Source organism: Aquila chrysaetos, chromosome 12, assembly GCF_900496995.4.
Source record: "Aquila chrysaetos chrysaetos chromosome 12, bAquChr1.4, whole genome shotgun sequence".
NCBI lineage: Eukaryota > Metazoa > Chordata > Aves > Accipitriformes > Accipitridae > Aquila > Aquila chrysaetos.
In genome coordinates this window covers 26,875,081-26,900,870 of record NC_044015.1, presented here as the reverse complement: position 1 = coordinate 26,900,870, position 25,790 = coordinate 26,875,081, and the positions used below count along the sequence as shown (strand labels likewise).

The window sequence follows — 25,790 nt, the reverse complement described above, 5'->3', positions numbered from 1 at the left end:
GCAATGTATTGGAGAATTTCTCAAGGACACCTGGGGCTCCATGCCAGCTGTCTGCCAGCAAGTCAGGGGAAGCTTTGGGAGAAATTTCTCTGACTGAGCTGGGAACGTTCCCTTCTCCAAAGCATGCCAACTTAGCCTGGCACTTGGACTTGTCACAGAGGTCCACAGGTGTATTTCTGAACCACAGCAAAGTCTGCTTCAAAGTATGCTAGATTGCACTTTTTAGAAATATAGAAGTCCTGCAAAGCCCAGGAGGTTTTGATCGTTCTGCTGTCCGTAATGCCCATTCTTCCAGCTATCCTTGCAAACCACACACACTGCTCCCCTCTCAGCACACTTTGTGTAGTTTTCTGCTCTCAAAACGGGAAGTTTCCAGTAAACGCATCTAATGTAAGTGCCTGTGTCAAACAGGGCTTTCTCAGCTTGCCTGCAGCATGAAGGGAGAGGGTTATTTTTGTGCAGATGTATGGGCCTCTCTTATCCCTCTCTCCTGTTTAAATATATACACTCCTGACAGTAATGAAATGCTCAAGAACATCATTGTGAGAATTTGTTTTCATGTATCAAAGCATCCTTGGCGTTATTAGCATAGTCACATAATTATCCCCAGAGAAACTTACACCCATATGTTAACGCCCATAAATTATTGTGTGGATCTCTTTTATACCTTTATTTTCAGTTTCTGGGAAAGATACATCACTGGGTACTTAGTATAGTAATTGCTTCAGAACATGTAAACTGCCTATGCCCTGGGTAAAATGTTCGGGAGATAGAGTAGTGCTGGCAGTGTCTTCTAAAAGCTTGGTATAAGCCGAAGCCTAACTGTGCTAAGAATGTGATGCAAGAATATGATGCACCTTTTTAATTTCACAAGAGATTTTTTAAAAAGACAGGAATTTAAAAATGAGAATGGTGATTAATAGAATTTTTTGTTAGGCAAAGTGGGAGGGAAAACCCCTTGTAGCAGGGAATAAATTCTTCATAGTACAAGGCAGATACCCTGATCTGAAATTTCAAGTTAGGATATCAATATCAGTGTTTTCTAGATACCCTGGTACCCTGAGTAGCCTAACCAGATCAGACACTTTTCTATTTAGATTGGAGATACCAGATTAAAGGCCTAATCTGCTGAATTTTCTCATAATCTTTATGAACTTGGCATGAATGCAGTAAAAGAAGCCGCATGTGAACTCAGAAATCAGTTGTAGCACTTTCAGATCTTGGCCTCAGCCAGGAGCTAGTTCATAATATAATTTTTTAATGCAGGCCTATTTTATGCTTATCTTTATGGTTTTTAACTGATTTATCCCAGTATTAAGAGTGTGCTATTCCATGCATATTTGATATGTTCATTTTACTGAAACTGTTAAATACAAAACATTAGGACTTGAAAAAATATATCTTGCTTTTTATAAACAGCTGTGTTACACTTTTACTCAAGAGATTTCAGTAAATCCTCTTGACTTTGTTTTTTTCAGTTGAGTTTGTTTGACATTTCTACACAAGGTATCTGGTGACTACTCTGATTCTCCTGTAAGAGGGATAAAAGTATGGAACATTCGCCCCCTCCCTTGATCACTTTTCAGCTTGGGAACTGCAAACTGATGTTCAAATATTCAAAGCTTTACTGGATAAGAGCATAGTATTTAATGTTGCCTGGTAGACTGCTGGCCACACTTGATTGCTACAAGTGGTTCACTGTAGTACACTTGTACTAGCATTGCCTAATTTATTAATCATAGAAATTTTGCATGCAAATTAGCCACACAGTTGTGCATCATAATACAGTAACCCAAAAATCTGCCTTCACATGTATTAATGCCTGCAAATAAGCATGTCACATTACAGCAGTACACGGTTTCCCCATTACATTCCAAAGCCTGCCAAAAGCTCACTAAAGCCCGTATCATCAAGTCTTTTCTTTTTGTTCCTTACTTCTGACTTTCTAATGTGTGAATATATTTAGCTCCAAGGCTTTTTTGTGTCTGTGTTTTTTCAGGTTTCCTTTTTGAGATAAGATTCTGCCAGCCAAAAATCAGTATTTCTCCTGCTATAGTGCAGTTTTAAAAATGTATTTTTGCACTGGTATGAGTATGCTCAGCACCACTGTCCACCACCTCTTGTTGAGGATTAAAATGCCCAACTCAGTAAACATTTCAGGAACTGTTTCCTTCCCTGCTCTGAAAGCTGCTCCATTTCACATACCGACCTTGTAAATCCTAGGCATTGTGCAAGGGAAATATGCATCTTTTCCTCTTTTGCTTGCTAACTACTACAAATATTTCTTTCATGAAAGTCAAGGTGAGAATGAGGGAACCAACAATTTTCCATGGGACATTTTGCAAAGAAAGACCATGGAAGAAATGCTGCACAGCAAATAGGGAAAATTCGTACAGTTGTGTTCCCAGCCACCCACCAACCTGCCCTCCTCTTTACTGCCAAAAGATGTGAAGAACCAGTCAAATGGGAGCAAAGAGAGCTTGCAGGAGAAATGGAGAAGAGGGAGCAAGACAACTGAAGGTGAGCAAAAGAGAAAAAGCAAGGGAAGAGCAGAAGGAACATTAGGATGGGTGACACCAGGGAGGTCAGAGACCTTGAGTTTGGTGACAGAGAACCATTAGGATTTAACTGTGCAGAAATCCAATTAACAGGATGTTTCATTTACTGTGATAGTTACTTAACATTTATCCATTTTACAGATATAATCTCCATAGGCTATGCCACAGAGCAATAAAAATGAAAGGCATAAACTGAAGTGACTTAGCCAAGTATTAGGAAAAAAACCCAAAACAAACCAACACCCAGAGAGAAAGTCGTTACCTGCCTGTTACCAAACCTACAAGAGGTGGGGCAAGACAAAGTCAAAAGCATTAAATACATAAAAGTAGGAGGGAGAAATTCCTAAGCTAAGCTAAACAGTTTGAACCACACATATTTGAACAACATGCTAACCCGCTTTTTTTTAAAAGAAGGAAGTTACTATTTAGTTTTAAAGCCAATACAAAAATACAATGAAAACAAGAGATGCAAAACATTCACAAGAGTAACTGCAGATCATTTCATTACAGATTGTGACACTAAAGCTAGCTTCATTCATTCTTGTGGCATTGAGAGAACTGCAGGCAAAAAAGTAAATACAAATAAACATACACAGAACATAAATAGTGATAAGCAAACATGCCTTTTTTAACACTTTGCTCTTGGGATTATTATTACAGATATATCTACAACATATGGGCTTTTATTCTCAGGTAAAAATCAAGCTTAGTTTAGAAACCTCCCCAGTTTTATATTTTCTTCAGTTTCATCTCTGATCGTACTTTGCTCTCCAGCATTAAACAAACCATCACTGGTCTAATATAGTTGTTTCTCACTGCACTGAGTCAAAATCAGCAAGCATTCCTAGATATTACTTACTGTCACTTGGCTCATGGTGGCCTGCTGTTTTGTCACCTCCTGGTCTTGGATGCCACAGAAGAATAATGGCAGTATAGAAGCTGTAGCTCTATAAAAAGTGTCATCTTAATATCAGAGGAGGAGCTAGGCATAAGGGGTTGGCTTCACAAATGTAAATATTTCATAATTTATTTAGTAACATGGCTTTCCTTTTTCCCCCAGGCAAAAGCTTTAATAAAGGAATAGGTCTACTGCAACAAAGGAAACAACAGCAAAAATAGGGACAAGGACCCATCCTAACCCCATTAATATCAGTGGGAATTTGCCTTCATCTTCAGTGGGAACAGAACTTCAAAGACATGGGAATCATGCATAAAACCTGAAGGATAAAATCTGAACCTTTCGTGGTCTATGACACAAACTGTGTTTAGAGGATGGTAGTGTAGTCCCAACATGGTGGAAATGTCCCCACCAGGAGTTTCACATCCTTGGCTTGACCACAGCCTTGTACCCGGCGCTGCCAGGGTGGCTGTTAGGACAGACATCAGAGAAGCCACGTGCGTGGGCAGTTTCTTTGACAGAAGAACCTCTCTGAGGCAGGACCATGCAGGAGCTGGGCAGAGACGAACCTCCTCTTGGTGAACACTGTCTCTCTTGCTGTTCATGGCTTTACTTTCAGCGCCCAAATCAGGAAGAAGTGATATTCCCGCCTTTAGAGGGGCACAGCTCAGTAAGTTAAGATACTCAAAGCCTGTCTCTGGCAGAATGAAGACTTAAAGCTGTATCTCCTCAGTCCTACCTTGTGTTGTTAGCACTGAGGAAGATGAGTGGTGTGGATAGAAAGAATCTTTTCTTCTCTAGGCAGATTAAAGATCTCCCTCGAGGACTAAGAACACATCCTGGGTGCACTCTGCCTGCTAAATGCTGTGAAAAACCAATGTGGGAAAGCCAAGATGAGCAAACTCATTCCCAAGCATCTCTGCAGGTCTTGTTTTGGTACTGGCACCATACAGCAAAGTAGAAATTAAAAGAACAGAGGTACCATCCTTCTGCTAACAGCAGAATTAGTTTCCCTCTCTTTCCTTTGGATGACTCCTTATGGTTCTTCCATTCCTGGGACTGCATAACAAGACACAGTATCAAGTCACTGTGTGATAGTGTGCGTAATGTACAACCTGGAGAGGTTGTTACACTCTTGATGGGTGAGTTCATCTGCCCCACAAACACACAGCTCCTCATAGTCCTATTTTAGCTCTTTAAGAAAAAGTCTCCCTCTGTCCTGCGTTATTGGTCACCAAAATAAGTCTGACAACACAAATCCCTTCAAATAAACCAAATGCCAAATAATAGTAGGTGTTTCAGGAAAATGTTCCATGGGAGTGTGTACCCTGACTAAGGCCTCCTCATTAATTTCAAATTATATTTCATAGGGGATCTGCACCACTAGTCCATTGCAGGTCACATCAAGAAAAAAATGACAAACATTTTCAGAAAAGCCCCTTTAAAAGAAATATGTTTACCATATGCTAATACATCTGCGTACTATACAGCAATGATTTTCAATCCCTGGGTGTCGAGAGGTCTATGAACAACGTTTAAGAAAGCCACAAATATGACTACAAGTTCATGTGTATTTTCCATACATTAAATTTCTTAAGGTAGCCTGTGCCTCTACTGGAAAACTACAGGGAAACCTGTACTTTTTTCAAGTCAGGCATATATTGTATGTCAAAATATACAGTTGGGGTATTGTGGGTTTTTTTGAGAGAGAGAGCATTGCTCAGGATCCTGAAGGAACAGAGGACTTACGTTTTCAATTTTTTTTTCCAATAAAATACAGTATCTCTTTAATGCTAGATTCCTCTGGTTTCCAGTGCCCTCATTTTTAACAATCTGCATGTATACAATCAGTCTAAGAAATGAGGAATGAGGCATGTTGTTTGGCTGCTTTGAAAATCATGTAATAATGCTATTTGAGTTTGTGGGCTTAGCTTAGTAGTCCAACTAAAATGACTGTCAGCTAGACAGATAGTGCAATAAAGGTGAAACACAGTATTGCAGATAAGAAACTAATCTTTATTTCATGGTCCCCATCTTCTCTGGGTATATGAGCCCAGCGCTTTGTGGGATCAAGTGGCACTCTTAAACTTAATGCTATTGAGCACAACCAATTTGATTAGATTAGTTAAACCAATGTGGTAAAGGCAAAGTGAAACTGAGCGGCTTCATGGCCCTTACCATGTACACCATAAGCACGGTATCTTCCCTTAGCAAGGGAAATATCAAGGGCTAACAGCATTTGAAGTAAGTCTAGTGTAATTTAAATGTAGTATTGTATGAAGCATGACAATAAGATCAACTGAGTAAAAACTAGAAGAGCTAAACTCTGGACAAATTTATGAATGCACTGCACAAATTAATATGTATTTTTGCAAAGTATTCAGGAGAAGAGAAATATGTTTCTTCTAAGAGGATGTAGGTGGGGCTAATACAGTGTACCAAAGAGATTAAAAAAAAAAAAACCTGTTGATGCTGTGTTCTTGTTGTGTTTGAAGTAGTAATTAGAGTCTGGCGTCAAGTTTGAATGATAACTATTACTTTCTTCACACAGGTTTTCTAAGCTTGAGAGACCAGTTTTCAAAAGCTCTCTAGCAAAGCTATTATGTTACCAGTATTACTCCATCAGAAGAAACTGTTAAAGGATGATCAGAAAAACTGAGGGTGAGTCCTGGTTTTCCAGTATCTTCTCAGGACTGGGCTTCAAAAATGAAAGTCAGCTTTTCTGACAGTAATCTCTTATAATTACAGCTGAAAATGATGCAATTGGCAAATTCTCAACAGCTTTGGAAATTGGACCTAATACATTCAAAGGCATAAGCCTTTAAAATATTTCACACATAGACACTTTTTGCTAATATTCTCAATTAGAACTCATGTTTTTGTTCTTAAGGAAGAAAACCCATGCTATTTCTTTCATTGCTGATACAGTTTTGGTTGTTACTGCTTTGAATTTTCTGTTTTGAATACTCCCAGGTGGAGGTTGTCACTGCAGATGCCCCAGACTCTGCCAAATGATTTGCTTTCTATGCAGCTTAGCCATTGCCCTCCATTGCAGCTATTAGATACCCCAGCTTACTTCACCGTAACTCCAATGCATGTTTTTTTTCTTCTTTAGGCTTATTAAAAAACAACTTTTGGACTGAAAAGAAAGCACTTTTACCAGAACAGATGTTTGGATTCCTTTTACTCCAAACTCCCATAGCACTGTGTCCCAGATGGCTTAATACTGAAAAGGATTCCAGTAAGTCTTGTATATGGATTTATGAACATACTATATATAAAGAGAAACTCACAACTGAAGAGCTCTAAAACTGTAAAACAAAGCATTCAAAAGTGAGGAAATATAGAACTACATTTGCCTGTGCAACTTTGATTTGGCCTGTGTATGGTTATCCTTTACAACTGGACCATCTTTTGTTTCATGTACAAAATCTACAGCTTTCTCAGATAATGGGTAGGGTTTTGCTGGTTTTTAATCCTTTTTATTAAGTGTTTAGTATTCTGGTATTATTTATTGCTCATTAGCCAGCTCCATCCCAGAACCTAATTCTGTCATGGGAGTTTTATATGTTTAGCTCCCTGAAGTATTATGGTTCTCATGTTTGGTCTAGGATATGTAATAGTGGTACAAGATGTATGCCTATGGGTGGAGGGATAAAGAGTATTTACTATTAACAGACTCAAACCGTTCATTTCCTTCCTTCTGTGGGTTCCCTTATGGTATACTATAGCAAGTTCTGCTCCTAAACAATTTTTCTGAGTTTAATATATTATTAGTCACAAGGTTATCCTGTCTTCATGCTAAGCCTTTACATAGTAACAAAGGTTTTCTTAAAACCCACTGAAATGCTTTTCACCCTAAGTACATAGTTCGGTTTCTGCCACACAGTCCTCTGCTAGTACTATACATATGTAATGTCTTTTCCGAATCACAGTAGGTGGACGCTTGGTTTGAGAATACACTGGAACATCCAATAGCATTGAAGTTTTAGGTAGTGACTGTTAAAAATTCTTGGAAATGTAAGAAGAATTTAAAGGCCAGATGGTTCAGGAAGCTAACAGGAGACTAACTGGCATCAAACTGTGGGACAACAAAAAGAGTGAAGAGGGTTATCTGCTGCAGCTTGCTTTTGAAATGAGAAAAATGGAAAAAATTTATGAATGCAAACATGAAGGGGGCAGCACTTTTGAACTGCAGAGAGTTGTGGAGTGCCTGCCTCTTCCTAAGGCAAGAATAATATCTAGATATACAGCCAGTAGGTGAGGGTACCAGACTGACATCTCACCTGAAACAACAAAATTACCTTATTTAACTTCTGCCAACAGGCATAATGGAATGAAAGATCTTGAGCCCAAAGGAAAGTAAATCATTGTGTCCCCAAAAAGATGGACTGCTTCCTCATGAGATGGTGTTAAGGACAGGCTTCTCTCCATGCGAAGCTGGAGGGGTGCCCAGAGAAACAACAGCATGGCCACTGGATGTGGTTCATCCTTGCCAGGGTGGCAGTCTGTTCCCAGGACTACCAAGCAAAATACAGCTGAATTAACAAGTAAGAACAAAATTTTAAATATCAGCCTCAGCCTGGATAAAAGCCTGGAAAATTATACATTTAATTGTAAAAAAATCTAGAATGACATGCTAAAAATCCTCAGCAGAGACCTGCAAAGAGGCTACAATCATCTGAGCAGTATATTCTAGTTAAGTTTTTAAAAAGTACAACAGAACTTGGTCTTGATAAATAACTTGTGTGCAGGATCTAGAGCAGTTCTGTTGGGATCTCCAGCAATGCCATCACTCCATCTCAATGATTCTGTGGTTGGCATCATATCAACAGTATCAACCCTGCAGGTTGTGTAACAAGATAATGATGCAACCCTTAGGGATGAAGGTGGAGGTGCTGGTAGGATGACAAAGTCCCACCACCCACACACAATAAGAAATAATTGAGATTAGGTGAGGCTGCAGTCAAACATGAAACATTACAAATACTGTTTATTAACAATGACAGAACCAATTAAACTGAATTTATATAAACTATCTAATTAACAGATTAGAAAGCCTGAAGTGACCTGTGTGATCTTCTAGTCTGACTTCCTGTATAATGGAGAGCAGATTTCCCTGAACTAGTTCCTGTCTGAACTAGATTGTATCATTTTAAGGGGAAAACATCACATTTTGGTATAAATATAAACAGAAAAGTTACCATAATTCTTGGTAGCCCCCTCAATGGTTAATTATGGGTGACTATAAATTAAGAACACAGGTCTTGGATCTTTGTCTGCTAGAGCTAAGCTGTGGATATTTACTATATAGAAAGGTATGTAAAGGGCCCCCATTAACTTTCTCTTTGATAAGCTAAATAGGTGGAACTCCTTGAGCCCCACATTAGAAGGGGAGTTTCCTAATCCTTTAATCATGTTTCATGTCTATTCTATGAAATCCCTCTAATTTTTCATCACTCTTTTTGAATTTAAGACACAAACCCCATGTACAACATTCCAATTTGCCTTGCATCAGTGCCAGATACAGAGGAAGTATAAACCTCTCTATTCTTTCTCAATATTTACTTGCTTGGGCAATCAAGAGTTAGATTCCCTATTCTAGTCACCATGTCAGAGAAGTAGTGATTGTGCTGTTAGTCTCCAACTCCTTTTCAGTGACTCTACTTCCCATGAGAGGACTCCCTATGAGATTTGCTGGGCCCTTGTTCTTCTTTTTAGAATATATGTTATGCTTAGTTATCTGTGTAAGGCAAAAATGCTTTCACAGTAATTTTGTGGAAGAATAAGGCACAAAGGGACTTACCAGAGGCTACCATGAAGTATTTGTGAAGAAGGAAACTGAGGACAGGACAGGTCTGCTAAATTCCATACTGACACTAGTACTGCACATTTATATTTGAAGTTGAATTGCAGAGGCCATGACCAGATGCATTGTCAGCTGATGGATAAAATCCTGTTATCAGACTAAATGCTATCATTTCTTTTCAGATGCATTTAAAATTCTCCTGGTGAAATAAAAACATAGGGCTTGAACCATTTAGCCTCCCTCCTGCCAAAGGTAACCATGTCATACCTTCTCTTTCATAAATAGTCCCACACAAACTTAGGAAATAAAATATTTTCCCAAGCAGGAGGAAAAGATGATCAAATTGGAAATATAGACAAAGGAAAATATTATCTTAGCTAATTCTTCCTTGTCATCTTGTACGGTAACTTTTACTGAAACGGTACTTTTGATTCTGTCCTCTGTCTCCTACTGTAGGGAATAGAGATAGTCTTCGGCATCAGTCTGTGTTGGGTAGAGCACCAAACTTGCTGACCCATGCAGACCAAGCAAAAGAGCTATTGTAATAGGAGGTCTAACTTAAGACCAGATTTCATGATGAGTTTCATTTCTTCGTTCAGTCAAACCCTGTGCACCAGACAGGATTGGCTCTGACAAGCTTCTACCGTAAAATACTATAAAAGAGGCTAAAATACAGGCCAGAGCTAGGGATAGTTCTTGGGAAGCTCTCTGGATTTCCTGGAGGGCAAGGTGTGGCTCTGTACGTGGGAGGTAAACGCCAGTGATTTTCTGTTACTAGTAATTAGGTGCAGCTTGAGTTTCATTAATGAGCTACATATGCATACTGGAAAAAAAAGTTTATCTGACACTGGGATTATTATAAGTTGCCAGCTAAATGTCTTACAATGTTCATTACCTTTGTTATTTTATGATTGGCACTTATAAACATATGAAAGCATGTTCATATTTTATCAACATATAGAAAAAAAAGTTCTGCCACTGAGAGTTTTTAATATAAAAGAGAAGGAAATCTCCTGGTAAATCTCCAAATTATCCCACCAATCTGTCTAATATTTTGGAACTACTTCTTGCATTAGCATTTGTTTTTATTAGCTTTAGTCATTTTGCTTTTGATGTTGTTTATGATCACTACCAAATACAAAAATATGCTTTCCTGAGGTGAACACCCAGCATGGAAATACCAGTCCTAAAAGATTTGATAAACCAATAAAGAAAGGAAACAGAATCTCATCAGGGGAAAGGGGCTGGGTAGTTTTAAATAAAAGAGATACTGCAATTCTAGTGAGTATTCATCAAAATTTAGCGATACAAACAGGAAAAAAACCCCTGTAATGTAGCTAAAAATGTCTGTTAAATTATTTAAAAAATCCATTCATTGCAGTCCTTAACCACATACTATCTGAATATTATGGCAGATATTTAAAGTTCTTATAAAACATTTTAAAGGTTTTTTTCACTCCATTTTGATGTTTCATAGCATCACAGGTTTTCAGGCCAGAAGAAAGCACTGTGATTCTCCAGCCTGACCTTTTGCACAATACAGGTGACAATTAGATCAAGTGATGGCTACGTAATTTCTAGTGGAGCTAGAACACTTCCTTTGGCAAAAATCCACCTTCTTGATTTAAAGATTTCAGGTGACAAGGAATACTTCAGAGACCCATCTATCTAATTTTTTTCCCAAGGCTTAGTAAGCCTAAGGGGGTTTTCTGTTTGTTTTGGTTTTGGTTTTTTTTAAAAAAATATGTCTCTTGGCTCAGCTTTCAAACACTACTAGAAGATTTGTCTGCTAAACTGAAGATTTCTATGATTACAATTATTCTCTTTATTTATGTAATTCCAGGTGAGTTAGCTCTTATTGATTCATTGATGGGCTAAAGAGATTAAGCTTTTCAAGTTTCTTCTGTTAGAAGGGTTTCTAGGTCTCAAATCAACCATATAGTTCTGCTTAACCAGTTTCTCAATTTTTGTCTCAGTATCAGGCCAAGGCACCAACGAAATCCCTATTGCTACAGTGTGCTCCCTACATTTATCCACAAGGATAGCATTTCTGTGTGCTCTTAATTCTTTCTGTATCACTATTTTTCATAATGCACTGATCTACATTTTTCTTTCCCAGAAATATTAACCTGCACTTAACTATATTAAAATGCACAGTGTTCAAGTTAGCTTGTCTTACCAAAGATTCTGGTAAGACTGTGGGATAAATCCTTATCATGTATAACTTCACAACTTCTGTTTCTTATGCAAATATTATCTTATAAATTTGTAAACTAACTAATGAGTTACTAACCATTTATAAATACTTCTGACTTGTTAATAATGCCAAGTAGAAAATAATCCTAATTTTTCCCAATTTAAAATGTAAAGTATCTACTGAGAGCTACAGAGTAATATAGCCAGACACTAAAATGTATTAAAATAGAAGAATATTTAAGCAATATACTTTGCTTAATTGTTGATAACATGTGTGTTAAGTTAAGAGTGATCTGCAAGGGGAACAACAGTTTCACTTGAGGTATTCTAGTCTGTAACAAAATAGTTACCTGATTTCTACAGTAACACCTACAAATTACATTGCAATAATTTTGAGCAAGGAGCAAATTCTTAGATATCTATGGGTAACCTGCAAGCAGAAAAAGAAGCAGAATTATTTGCTATACCAAGTTCTATTTATTACAGAGAAATTACTCCTCTACAGCGCAAATACGCTTTAATATAAAATAACAGGGAGTCAGTAAATAAAATGAAAACACAAGGTAGCATATTCTGAAAAATATCTGGCTAGAAATGAGTCATACTCTAATGTTGGATAAAATCTTTCTTCAGTACGTGAAGGAATGTTTTATTAAGGTAGCCCAAGCTATGTGTAATTGCCACCAGCAGAAAGATACTAGCATTACTTCCTACAAAGAGGACCACAACCCCAAGAAACACAAGTTTTTCTACATACCCACAAAGTTGATGAAATGTTGCCATTGACTACCTTCCCTTTTACAGGACAATTCTTTAGAAAAGGATAGTGATCTCCAGAAACAGCAAAATGAATTCAGCAAAATACCAGGTTGGAGACAGCAGATGCTTCTTCAGTACTTTGCCATGGGTAGCTACTGGATAGACTTCTCAAAAAGTCTAAATGTATCAAATTACAATTTTCTTGTTTAGAGAATTTCTGTTTGGGGAAATGTTCCAGTTTTCTGCACTAGGCACTTGAAGCTCCAGCAAACTCCTTTATCTTTTTTTTTGGCTTAAATACAATTAATGCATTATCTAGTAGTTTTAATCTACTAACTAACCAGGAGTGCTGACAGACTTGTAGTAAATCAGACACCCAGTATTCACCAGGCTGATCTGCCCAGATTAAGATAATGGCCAGCTATGCCATCTTGATAGGTCCTGTGGGAAGGAATTATTGTAATGTCGGTTATAACTACATGTTTAAGATTGTGTTGACATCCATACATAAAGCAGCTGTAAAGTCATTATTTTAAACTCTAATGAGCTTTAAAACTGGACAATCACATGCAGCAGACTATGGAATTTCCATAATTTTTAAATAATACATTTGCAAGGTTTTTGCAAGAATGCCACAAAAAATACCACCTTTTTTAAATGCTCTCCTTTGCTTCATTTTTCCTTAGATTATTTAAGATTTGCTCTCTCAGGCTTCCAAAAGCTTTGCTTCTTTTTCTTTTTCACATGCACATATGTACACATTCTGAGATGTTAGACACAGACCATTTAAACCCATCAGTAATCACTGCTCTTCACACGGTATAGCAAGAGGGTTACACTAAGCTGAATTGCTGCAGCTTCAAGAAGGGCAGGATGGAAGAGCCAGGGAACTGTCAGCCTCACCTCCGTCCCCAGGATGACTGTGGAGCAAATACTCCTAGAAGACATTTCCAAGCACCTGAGGGACACAAAGTTGACTGAGAACAGCTGATGTAATGCAGCTTTACCAAGGGCAAACCTTTGGTGGGAAGACTGGCTCAGCAGAGGATGAAGAACAGTGTGTACTCTTTACTTTGACTTCAGGGAGGCCTTCAACATGCTCTCCCACAGTACACTTACAGTCAAATTGGTGAAACATGGAGTGGAAAAATGTATCACAAGGTGGATGGATAATTGGCTGGGCTGTGGAGTACAACAGGTGTCGATCAGCAGTGCAAAGTCCACCAAAAAGGTGGCTGGTTACTAGTGGTGTTCCTCAGTGACCCATACAGGGGCCAAGCCTCTTAATGTCCTTATTAATGACCTAGACGAGGTAACAGCAAGTTCTGGTGTGACACCTGTTGAGGGCAGGGGTGTCAATACTCTGGAAGATAAAGCTATTCAGAGGGGCTTTGCTTTTTTTTTTACCATAGTTTGCTTTCTTAAACCTAGGACTTTTTACACAAAAGCTATAAAAAGCACGAAGATTGTAAAGAAACTCTCAAAAGCAAGGGCATTACAGAATGAAAACTGACTAAGAAAATTTCATTTCGTCTCCTTATTCGCCCGTAATATAACAAACTTTAATTTCATTTTAGGGACAGACACTAAGTATGCATTCCTCATTTGCTGGGTGCTGAACCTGAGATATACGGAATCTGATATCTAGAATGATCCTGAGTATGGTGAAGTTAATTGTGAGCCTAATTGAACATAGTTGTGGTTTGAATGTAAGGTGCTAAATATTCTCAAAATATCCAGCTTTGGGTGTCTTACACTGGGCATTCTAAATTCACAGTTACATTTGTAATTTTGTTTTGACAAACTTGTTTAATTTTCCCATCTGTATAATGGACATCATACCTTCTTTCCAATAAGCATCTTAATGTTTGTACACAGCTCAGATACTGTAAAGAAGAGTAACCCAGAAAAGCATATGCAAATAATTAATTTTTGTGTTGAGTTATGGGATGAGGACAGGCATTGGGAGCACATAGTGAGATCTAGTGTTCATCCTGAAATGTTAAATAATACCCAACTTTATTGAGCATGATCCCCATTTTATCCATTAGAGAGATTGCCCTAGGTGACTGAAAATATTGAAATTAAAGACTGTAAGCAAGATCGACTAAGGAATGCAAGCCTGTAAGTCCCAAACAGATGATCTTGAAAACTACCCACGCAGTTCCTGCATAGGCACCTTGTAATTTTACTTTGCTCCCCTATGTAATGCTCCCCTGGAGAAACAGCTCTGGGTATGCCCAAGGCTGGGAACAGTCTGGAAAGAGCTAAGCAGTTTAGCATTTATTTCATGCTTATGCCTGGCTGGCTGAACAAGAGGCTTTTCTACAGCAGAGATCCCAGATGGCTTAGTACAATAACACATAACAAGCATCACAGGCCTAGGCTCTCTAAAAAATACAATGCAGGCTTTCTCTCAAAAAGTGATGGTATAGATATCCATCTTTCATATGACAGCATATTGTGGTGGACCCATGTTCAACTCTTCCCTCAGTTAGAGAGATGTGGGCCCAAATACAGACTCCCCTGCCATGCGGAGCATCTCCCACCACACTGAATATTCCACCCTGGTGAGACCACATCACCCTTTCTTCATTGTGCAAAAAGCCCCACAGAGCATCAGGCCGGGAGCATAAAAGGAACCAGACTCTTTAGCCCAGTGATGAGGGCACACACCCAGAGACTGAACCTGTTTACAATCCATTCTCTACAGCTTGCTTCTGCTTTGCTGTGTAACTTTTTAAAGCAAACTACGGGGAGAATACTGAGACCTGGCCAGGAATCCAATAGTCCTTCCTTTCAGGAAGAGAGTGCCCTAGCCACTAGCTATTTGGTCCAGCATTTTCTGAATCTTATTCTGCATGCATCTTCCATTGGAAGAATGAAGAAGTTCTCACCTCTGAAAAGCCTGCAGGCTTGTGGTTTGATTGCTCCACTGAAAGAAAGATGTTGTTCTCAATCTCCAGAGGCTGGAAAGTCCTGTGTTCTGTATCAAATGTGAATACCTTAACTGTTGAACTACCAGTTAAGGAAAGCTACTATCGCTAACTTTGCTACACAGTCAGAGCTGTTAGACGGTCCCTGAGAATGCCTACCAGAGAGAGGCTGCAAGCAAGAGTGTGAAGAATGTCTATTTTGAGGGGCCTGATAAGGCTCAGATGTGATCAAAGCTGTTCTAACTGCTCTGCAGTCTCAAGGCTGAGGTGCTTACAGGCATAACAAAAACCAGACCTTTGGGGTAAAACTTCATTATCTACACAGCACCAGGAAGGGATGGGAGAACTAGCTTTGAATGCAAGAATAAGAAGAGTATAGTTGTCTTAGTTCAGCAGTCTGCTCCTGCCAGTTAGCCTTCCCGGGCAGCTGAACAAAGGATGCCTGCTGCAACAGCATGCAACCATTCTGCAAGGCCCCAACTCGTATTTCTGCTCCATGTTGCCTTGTGCTCTTTAAATGTATGACCCTCTCTGACTTAGCTTGACTACCAGGACATAGCACTAACTTCAAACAGTTTAGATACATTCTTCACCACCAACAAAAAGTTCAGAGGGCCTAGGGATCCTGCAGAAGGTTTTGAGGGCCATAAATATGGACCTCAGCCAAGCTAACCCTTGAGGGAACCTTGAGCCACCTCACTTCTTACTCATGTTTTGTTGTGACCTCGTGTTCCTTGTATTTCCCCTCTCCTCTCCAGTTTTGGATCCATGACAATACTGTTTCCAACTGTGTAACTTGGAGGATTTTGTCCCAGAGGAAAATCAGCCACTTCTCCCTTGTCCTCTACTCTACTAACACACCAAGAATCCTTAGACCTGAGACATTACTTTATAGAAACTGTGCTCATGAATCTTGTGATCTTCAAATTACTATTATCAGTTGGTGGTTATCTGTTTTAACAACAACCACAAAGAATTCTGGCACACTGATTCCGAGGGGAATTGCTTTGCCATATTAACAAGGGAATTTAACTACAGCCAAAATGAATCAATTTAAAAAATATATACAACAGCTTTTTGTTTTATTTTTCAGGTTAAAACCAGTATTCTGTAGGAAGAAAGAAAGAAGCCTGTACGGCGTATCTCTCTTCCAACATAGACAATGGTTTGTTTGGTTTGGAGCACTGCATTTTCCAAGGCATTTTGTTCAGTACAATGAATCTTGAAGACAAGTAGTATGTCCTCTCTACCTTCAGGTAATGAAATTAAGAAAAACAAAACAGGAAAATAGAAAAATGTTGGTTATTACATATATTTTTTTTAAAGTTCTCTTTCTAATAAATTCTTGAATCGAGGCACCTTACCCTCTTTTCTCATCTCCTTCCATAAATATTTTCTAACTTAAATTTCCTTCCCTAGATGAATTTTTGTCCTTTCAACTTAATCACAAAATATTTTTCAATTGTTTAAAATGACAGAACAGCAAAAAAAACCCCAGTGCTCTATTGATACAACTCAAAATTATGCTTCCACTACTGCAGCTGGGTCAGTGGTAATTTACAGAAAGGTTTCCTCCAAAATTCCTTAGTGCTGACATGGAATAAATGTCTTCATTCATCACTCTCCACTGGAGAACTTACTTGTTGGTTTACACAAATCAAAGCTAGTGGTATTTTCTGTTTGGCTTTTGATGTTGTTGTTGTTGTTATTGCTGTTGGTTTGGTTTTTTGTTTGGTGGGTTTTTTTTTTTAACCAACCAGCTTCTTCCAAAAGATGGTTTCCTGGCAATGCTACATTAGTTGTAAAAGAGTATCCTGATTAAAATGTTATTTGCACACAGAACAGAGTTCATAGCTAAAATAAGCAAAGGGCCCTGGAACCTTCCCTATGAAGAAATTAAACTAATACTATGCATGCATTTATTAGTTGGGCCTCCTATTGAAGTTATAATTGTACCTTGTTAGTGATCTTATTTTTACCAAGTCCACAATGTGTTTCTGGTGTCTTTTTATTGCCCCTCCCCTGCCCTAGGAAGTTCTTGTGTTATTGTGTATCATTATTTTGTTCCTGTGAGTCCTTGGAAGAAAAGTCTTTGAGTAATATTAGGAGGTTGCCTTCCCTCTTGCTGGGAGGGAGAAAGGTAATGTGTTTTTTCCACATGTAAGCGTTCAGTGAGCTTCACGCAATTACGCTGCACATCAGTTTGCAATGATCCCAACAAAACCACCATGGCAAACTGGAACTACATATAACTTAGAACTCCCTGTTAGCTCTGCTAACAGCAGTGATGAAAATCTCTGCTAATGAGTTTTAGAGATGCCCTTGCAATCTCTGATATTTGAATCAGCTAGTGAGATAAAGTTACAGAAAGTCCTTGGTTAACATATTCTCAACTAAATCCCCCAAACCTTAATTACCATGGAAACTACTTATCCTTAAGGCACTAAGGATAGCTGAAATATTTTCTCTTGACAAAAATGGGAGTGAGGCCAGAAAAACATGGGATTGTGCATGATGAGGCCTTTGATCTTTCATTTACATCTGTGTTAAGAAGAAATAGCCTCAGTGAAGCAAGCTGACTTACAGAGTTAAATTTGTTTATAGGACGCAAGTAGGTTTGAGACATGGTCTAGTTCAGGTTATTTCTGGATCTTTTTCCACTATCTTCATGTGTTTATGTTAACAGATTTCTTTACTTTTCTAGCAAGAGAAACGTAGTAATGCAAAATAGTATTTCTATATAAAATTAGCAGACATATTCCAAGCTTTGAGACAACCCCTGGGAGAAGTGGAACTAATCGGTCCCACTGAGGCTCAGAATTTTGCAGCCTGAGATTAAAAATGCCTCTAATTTAGTGTAGGCACCCCAAAATCCCCAAGTACTCAATTTCTATAAAACAGAGTATAATCTTCGCTGTGCAGCAACACTTGCACACCTCTAGGCTGGAAAATCAGATCAGGAACAGAAAACCTCATTTCTAGCTTTACATGAATTAAATCTCTTTAATTAGTGGTAGGGTTTCTTGTTTCATTTTAACGTAAGTTTTGACAGGCTTTAATAGAATAATTTGCAAGAACATTACCATCAGAAAAACCAATGGCTCCTTTTAAGCAGATGCTCCCCACAACTTAACTCACTGCGAGCAAACGTCTGAATGTGAAACACGTGCACATGGGAAGACACTACTGGGCCATGATGTTACTATCATTTATGTAAATCCATCGGTGAGTCACGTTTGTTCAAAGCTTCCCTTTTTGATATTGTTAACGCCGACCGTAAGTTATCCTGCAGTAATAATTTGTATTAAATAGCCTCATCTTATCTCAAGATCTGTTGCCTGCAGAGCCATTAGCTTAGCCATTTTGCAGGTACCTGCAACGAAGCAGCAGGCTACGCGACCCGCTCAGTCGGGAGGCCGACGCCCCCTCTGCCGCCCAGCGCCGTGGCCAGAGCCGGGCTCCGCACCCGCGCGCCGGCGGCGGAGGGGGACTGGGCTGGGCCCTTCTGCGACCCGCTGTACAACGACCGTCCCCAAGGCCCAGCCTCGTCTCCTCGGCGCTCCGAGCACGACGGCACTTGGCTTAAAAGGCGTGCTTTCTCTCAAAGGCTTAACCGGAGCCGCCCGCCCGCCGGCTGAAGGGGCGCGGGCGGCGGTTGGCGCAGCGCGAGGCCGCTCCCCTCAGCGCCGCCCCGCGCGCGCCAAGCCCAACTCGCCGCTCGGCCGCCGCCTCAGCGCATGCGCGGCGGGAGCCCGGCCCGCCGGCCGGCGGCTCCGGCGCAGGCGCAGCGCGTGCTCTGCCGGCGGGCGGGGGCAGAGGTCAAGGGTGAGGGGTCAGCTCCTGCCCGGCGGCGGCAGCATGGCAGGCGGCGGCAGCGGCCCGGTGGGCTCCGTGGCGGAGGATGGGGGGCCGTCGGCCCCGGAGCGGGTTCTCTTCCCGCCTACCTTCAGCGTGTCCGAGATCAAGAACAAGCAGCGACGGCACTTCATGTTCCTTCGCTGGAAGCAGCAGCAGAGGAAGGTGGGGGAGGGCCCGGCGCGGCGGCCGTTACCGGAGGGCGGGGGAGGCCCCGGCCGGCCGGGCGGCGGGTCTGGCTAACGGATCGCTCTCCTTCTCCCGCTAGGAGAAACTGGCCGCCAAGAAGAAGCGGAGAAAGGAGCGAGAAGCCCTGGGAGACAGAGTAAGGGCTCCGGCCGCAGCGCGCCGCGGCCCCGCGTCGTGGCGAGGCCGTCCCCGCTGCAGGGAGGTGGTGCTCCGCCGCCAGCGGGGCAGAGCTCGCCGTGGGGATGGTTCTTCAGCGCAGCCTTGTGCTGGGGGTTCTTCAGTGTCGTGAGAGGAACGGTTTGTCCCCAGACTCCGGGGAAGTGGAGCGGTGATCTCGGTGCTCGCTGGCCCCGGTAGCCTTCAGAGAGGCTGTGTTGTATAGCGGAGGTATCAAACAGCTGAGCTTAGCAGCTCTGTCTTGGTGGTGCTGTGTCTTAAATGATGCCGTAATCGGGCAGGGTGAGTTTTAACTAATAATGGCATCAAAGCAGCCCCTTCCTGAAAAGTCTTCTCTGTCCGATGTAATTGCTATGGCACTGTGTTGATGTTACTCGGAATTATACTCTTAATAGGGAATGTCTGTAAAAATTTTAAAAAATCAGATCCGACTGAACCCTGCCCAGACCGGTTGTCTGCTTGTTTCCAAGCCTAGCCATGATCTAGGGTTTTGCTTCTTTTCCTGAACTACTGCAAAAGCACAGTGGTGGTTGGAGGCCGTCAGTTGTGAATGCCTGTATTGTCATAATCTCGCAAGAGTAGTGTAAGTAAATGGGGTAAACGTTATAGGCTATTAGTTGTTAAACTGTAGATGTGGAGGCTAAAATGTGTTGCTGTTGAAAGTACAGCTTTTTTTCTTCCATGGAAGAGAAGTGGATAGAAAGTTCCACACCCCCCCCGCCTTTTTTTTGTTTTCTTTTGGAACCCCATTGCTTAATTAGACTGAAATTAAGCAGTGTCACTGTTCTAGCAATGCTGCTCCTTTATGTGATGCTCTCTGATGTCATAAAATAAATAATTCTTCTAATTCTGTGTAGAAGTATACACAATATCATGGTAGTTTGAATGTGTTTTTCGCAATACACTTGTATGTGTTATGTTAATCAAGTTATTTATTTTAGGCACCTCCAAAAGCCATACCAAAGACTATTGAAAATCAGAGAGTGTATGATGAAACAACTGTAGATCCCAACGACGAAGAGGTAACTGCTTAATTTCTGCATATGCTATAAAGTTAACCTTTTTTTTTCCCCCAAGAAGGGACATAAAATGGATTGATGAAACTTAACATTCACCACTCTCCTGTTAGTTAAGGTGTTGATGAATTACTTTTTACATGTGATGCGTTCACTAAGAGGTGATGTCATTCTTGCATTATCTACATTAGATAATTGACTTTTGCATTACTGTTAGTGATGTTAAAACCTGCCAATGTTCATCACGCTAGATTCTTAAAAATGTAAAAACCACATGCCTTGTGATGATTAATTATAGGATAGATCTTGTGAATTGATTTTTTTTTTTTCCTACTAAATTCAATTTCATCAGAATTTAGATCAGACTGAACAATTGTTCTTCAGTTATTTCGTATATGTGGGTTAACAAGACTTCTGTTCTTCCAGGTTGCTTTTGATGAAGCAACTGATGAATTTGCACCATACTTCAACAGACAGACAGTTCCCAAGATTCTTATTACAACATCAGACAGACCTCGTGGGGTACGTATGTTTTACTTGGAGAGTTCTGAGCAATCAACTGGTTATAAGATACCAAGGTTTTCATACTATAATTGGTTAAAATTAAAGCTGAAAATAATAGCTTTCACATGGATTTTTTTCTGCTGTTTTACTTAGTGACTATCAATAGCCTTGTATATGTATGTAATTTATTAGTTTCTCTAGCACTGTTTTCTTCATTACAAAAACCAACGTCATGCATATGTTCTTGTATGCAAATGATCTGCACTACCTAATTGGGGGGGATTACTGACATTAGTGAAAACCCTAAAAGTGGTTTTAAAAATAGGAAAAAGTTCACCTCAAACTGTTTATCTGGCAACTCAGACATTAGTACCTGAAGTAGTAGTTATATTGTATATTGAAATGTTATGAACTTTTTGTAAACCAACGTCCTTAATAAATAATGAGTTTGGAAGTTATGCTTTTGGAATTTTCCTGCTTTTCTATGATTGAGGAAGGGAAAAAAAAATCCTTTAAAAAAAAAGAAAAAGTCCCTGGTGTTCTGCAGTCTTTACTGCAAATAAATTTTTTTCCACTGACTGAACGAAGTAATTTAATAGCTTGTCTTCAAATGGTTATAGAGATACTGGAAGTAATATATCATCAGGGAGGGCAGTTGGAACGAGCAACCCTCTATTCCCCTAATATTTGAATTTGGCACTGTATTTACCACATTGCAATTTAAATCACCTGTTTTGCAGAGAACAGTGAGATTCTGTGAACAACTATCTACTGTTATACCCAACTCACATGTCTACTATCGAAGAGGGCTGGCTTTGAAAAGAATTATTCCACAGTGTATTGCAAGGGACTTCACGGATTTAATCGTTATCAATGAAGATCGCAAAATACCAAGTATCCTTTTGTGTATTTATTGAAATAGATATACTAGCTCTGGGCCTATTAGGGAAAGAAAATAATTCTGTAGTGTGCATCAGAGATCTACTTTATTCTACATTTTTTCTCTTCACTGTGCAGCTTACAGTGTAACTACAGAGTTAAAAATCACTGCCAACTTGAATATCTGATGGCTCATGGAACTTGGAATTATTAAAGGAAGTGTGTTGGGGTTTTTTTGTTTGTTGGTTTGGTTTTTTGGTTTGTTTTTTTTTTTTAGTTTGTAATGCATGGATAAACACTTACTATTTCACTAAATTTAACAGTTTGATTGATTAACAAGTTTTTCTGACCAGGAAGTTCCCTTTAGTTTTGCTGACTAGATAAAACATTACTAATTAATAAGTGAGAAAGCGATAGAAGTTAAGTCTGGTTTCCTATTGAAACAAAATTTAGTGGACGTACTTCAGAACGCTAGTTAACTAGTTTATGAACGTATGTACGAAAATACAATGAAACCTTGTAAATCAAGCATAGATTATGGATATAATACTCTAATGTAATACTGCATTTCACAGAAAATGTTCCTCTGTAAATTAAATGTTGAATTTTACCAGCCTTTTTTTTTAACTTGGTGAACAGATGGTCTTGTTTTAAGTCATCTGCCTGATGGTCCAACTGCTCATTTTAGAATGAGTAGTGTCCGTTTGCGTAAAGAAATAAAGGTGAGACTCCAACAAAATTTTAAAAAATGGGTACTCTGTTGTTTAATGATAAGTACGTTCAGTCTACTTGAACTGACAAAACTGGTTGCACTTTTGTACGATTCAGCTGATCTTGTAAAGGTGGTTTTTTTGTAAGCTAACAGGAGGCCAAGGACTAGTATATTCTACTTCCATAAGCAGCATATTTCCATTTTCATAGTTATTTGCCTGCCAAGTATTTTTACAGTAGTCCCAATAGCAGCTGATAACCTACATCAACAGGGAATACCCAATGTATAGTATACACACAATAGGGTGTAAAAGATAAGCAGTATGAAAGATTTCAATAAATGTAGTTCCCAGTCTTGAATAAAACTTAAGTTTTTCTTATTGTTACAGCCCTGTCACCTCTTCTGTAGTAAGTATTGCTTACTTAGCCCTAAATAATTTGCAGTGAAATGCTTTCTTTTTTGAAATAAGTAATTTTTAAACTTCATCTGTTCCTATTAAAGAAGAATCCCATGTACTCTGAGTCCTATATACTCTTAGTTGGTATTAGTACAGAGAGAAGACTCCTGTGATAGGTAGACTGTGTTATTTGCTATAATGGATGCAGCCAGGAGTGGAAATTGGTGCAGGAGAGAGGGAATGTAAAATTATTTATTTGTGCTTTTTCATTCAATTTATATTGTTGAATCAAAGATCCTTATGTTACCAGCTGCTCCTTTACTTGTATACAAACTTAGGCTGTGTTTGAAAAAATGATTAGGGCACATTATCAGCCCTGTTACAAGAAGCTGGCCCTGGTTGTCTTCACCCCTGTTTTATTTCAAACTGTTCTTTGATAATATATTAAAATCCTTTTGCATTCAATCTATTCTTTGCATTCTTATCTATTACTTTCATTTCAGCGAAAAGGGAAAGAGCCCACAGAACACGTACCTGAAGTAATTCTGAATAATTTTACAACACGACTTGGCCATTCTATTGGTCGCATGTTTGCTTCTCTTTTCCCACATGATCCTCAGTTCATTGGAAGACAAGTAGCTACCTTTCACAACCAGCGAGACTACATCTTTTTCAGATTCCACAGGTGACGTTTTCCACAAAACTCACAAATGAGAGAGAATGTTCTTGTAACTTACCTTCTAACTTTTTTTTTTTCTTCCCCAAGATATATCTTCAAGAGTGAAAAGAAAGTGGGAATTCAAGAACTTGGGCCACGTTTCACATTAAAGCTGAGGTCTCTTCAGAAAGGAACCTTTGATTCCAAATTTGGAGAATATGAATGGATTCATAAGGTATGTCTAAGTAACAATAATAGTCCTGCTTGGGAAGGGAGACTAAATCTGACATGAAACGTAACCATAAATCTTAAGCCTAAAAAAGCGGTATAAATGCAGTTCTCAATACGGAAGTGTTTAACTGAAACATTTAGAGGTATGTTTTGAGAAATATACAAAGTAGAAGCATTCTGCTATATTGCAAGTCAAAAATAAAAATAGCAAGGATGATTAATATCAATATACCGTAACTACATACTTGCAGAATGTAATTTCTTTAACATATACAGATATAGGCAAATGTGAAAAATGCTCCGATGGTATAAGCCATTTTTGGAAGCCTAGTAAACAACTAGAGCTATTTTTGTGCAAGGTGAGTGCAAGGATCGTAATGTAAAAATTATTAAGCTATTTATATAAATGTCACTTAATAGAGAATGGAAAGTAACACTGACCTCTGCACACCTTCAGGTGAAATGGAAGTGTTACTCTAGGCAATGATAAATTACTTTTCCAGTCATTTTTACCATGGAATTGCAGTTGATGATTGGCAAAACTTAGAAGTGAGTATCCAAGCTATATGGAAGGAAAATTCTAACACTCCTGGTGCAGTCCATGAAATGGATAATCTTGTTTGTTTTAAAGACACTTTGTCTACTGTCAGTAGACAGAGAACTGCTACACGTTCTTTAGTTCTAAATCACTAACTTCTAATTTTTCTTCCTTGTTAGTCTTGAAAAGCTGGCTATAAAGACTCAACTACGCTCTAACTGTGACACATTTCATTGCCTACCCTACTATAAACTGGAGCGGTCATCCTTGTTTGTATCCTGTTGCGTGAATCTGCTGGTTAATAACTTTTCTTTTAAATTTCAGCGCCGAGAAATGGACACGAGTAGAAGAAAATTTCACTTATAAGGGACAGCTATCTGCCAGTTGCTGCTGACCAGAAATACAACTGCTTGGAACTATGGATTATCTCAGACTCCTAACTAATGATAATGACACTGAACAGTATCTGTCTGCAGAAAGACAAGCTGCAAACATTAAAACCTTCTACAGGAGCGGATCAAGTAGGACGCATCTTTCTTTGTAGCTAAATCCAACATGACGAGGACAGCGACTCTTTTTCCAGTTTAGCAGGAAAAACTATGCAATGTCAGAGCAGCCTGTTATTTAGCTATCACTGAAGATTTGCTATGACTGCCACTGTGCTGTAGAGATAAATTACACTTTGCAACATCAAAGACAGTAAATATTTTGGTAAAAGATATTCTCAAAATAAAGTATTTCTAGTTATACAGCTTTTTTTCTGTTAAGCAGCTAAACCCAGACCTCTTCCATTAATCAGGTAAGAGATAAGTATTTTAAACCTCTTTCTAACTTACAGTATGCTGTTCCCTGACAGCGTGGTGATACTTTTCCAAAAATGGTCTCCTATCTAGAGAACATGGAAAAGGCTATATGCAATCCAGGAAGTCTGTGGTATTTTACTTCATTAACATCTTGCATAAAATAGCCAAGTTGCTGAAGTTACAAAAATAATGTTTGACTCCTACATGTATCTCTTCTGTAAAAGTCGTATAAAGAAGAGGTATATACCCAAAGCAGTTGATTTTCTTTTATATAAAAAGAAATAAACACTGATTGGAAAGAATTCACAAGGCCAGCTTACAGGAGGTACATAAAGCTGTCTCATCTAAAAATGCTGCTCAGTTGAACATGTGAGGTCTCTGAGCAGGGTTTTTCCCATTAAAATCTTAAAAATTCTTCTTCAGCCTCATAGCTATACTCAAGTTGGTATTACCTGCAGAATAAACTACTCTTCTGCCTTAAGTTTGCACATTCACTGGCAGCTAAAAAGCTAAGTTTTTATTTAATTACTTTCTTTTCATATGCAGCTGTAATAAGTGCTTTTTTGTATTTACCTAAAGAGTAAGGTGGCTCATAGAGTAAGTCACCTACTAAGGTAGAATTACTCTTTAAGATAAAGAATAATTAAGTTACTCTTTGTCTTTATTTTATGTCTA

At 39.1% G+C, this 25,790-nt stretch overlaps 2 protein-coding genes and 1 long non-coding RNA gene across 3 annotated transcripts in view; 2 read left to right on the top strand and 1 right to left on the bottom strand.

Moving 5' to 3' along the window:
* LOC115349367 (uricase-like) overlaps positions 1-3,528 on the bottom strand; it is a 28,227-nt gene extending 24,699 nt beyond the window's left edge. Inside the window, exon 1 of the mRNA XM_030033575.1 lies at positions 3,418-3,528. Coding sequence (XP_029889435.1) covers positions 3,418-3,432 — 15 coding nt within the window. The 5' untranslated portion in view covers positions 3,433-3,528. The remainder of the gene's footprint in view (positions 1-3,417) is intronic.
* Positions 3,529-5,605: 2,077 nt separating this feature from the next.
* Positions 5,606-16,514, top strand: LOC115349368. The gene is made up of 3 exons (XR_003926070.2): positions 5,606-6,117; positions 6,572-6,697; positions 16,250-16,514. It is a non-coding gene; the product is annotated as an uncharacterized LOC115349368 (long non-coding RNA).
* A 2,380-nt stretch (positions 16,515-18,894) lies between these two features.
* RPF1 (ribosome production factor 1 homolog) lies at positions 18,895-25,367 on the top strand (the record flags this gene model as incomplete). The annotated part of the gene is made up of 9 exons (XM_030034178.2): positions 18,895-19,176; positions 19,280-19,336; positions 20,319-20,399; positions 20,820-20,915; positions 21,638-21,791; positions 22,416-22,498; positions 23,389-23,570; positions 23,652-23,778; positions 24,637-25,367. Coding segments are annotated over 9 exons (1,104 nt in total), but the record flags the coding sequence as incomplete, so codon positions are not given.
* Positions 25,368-25,790: the final 423 nt, after the last annotated feature.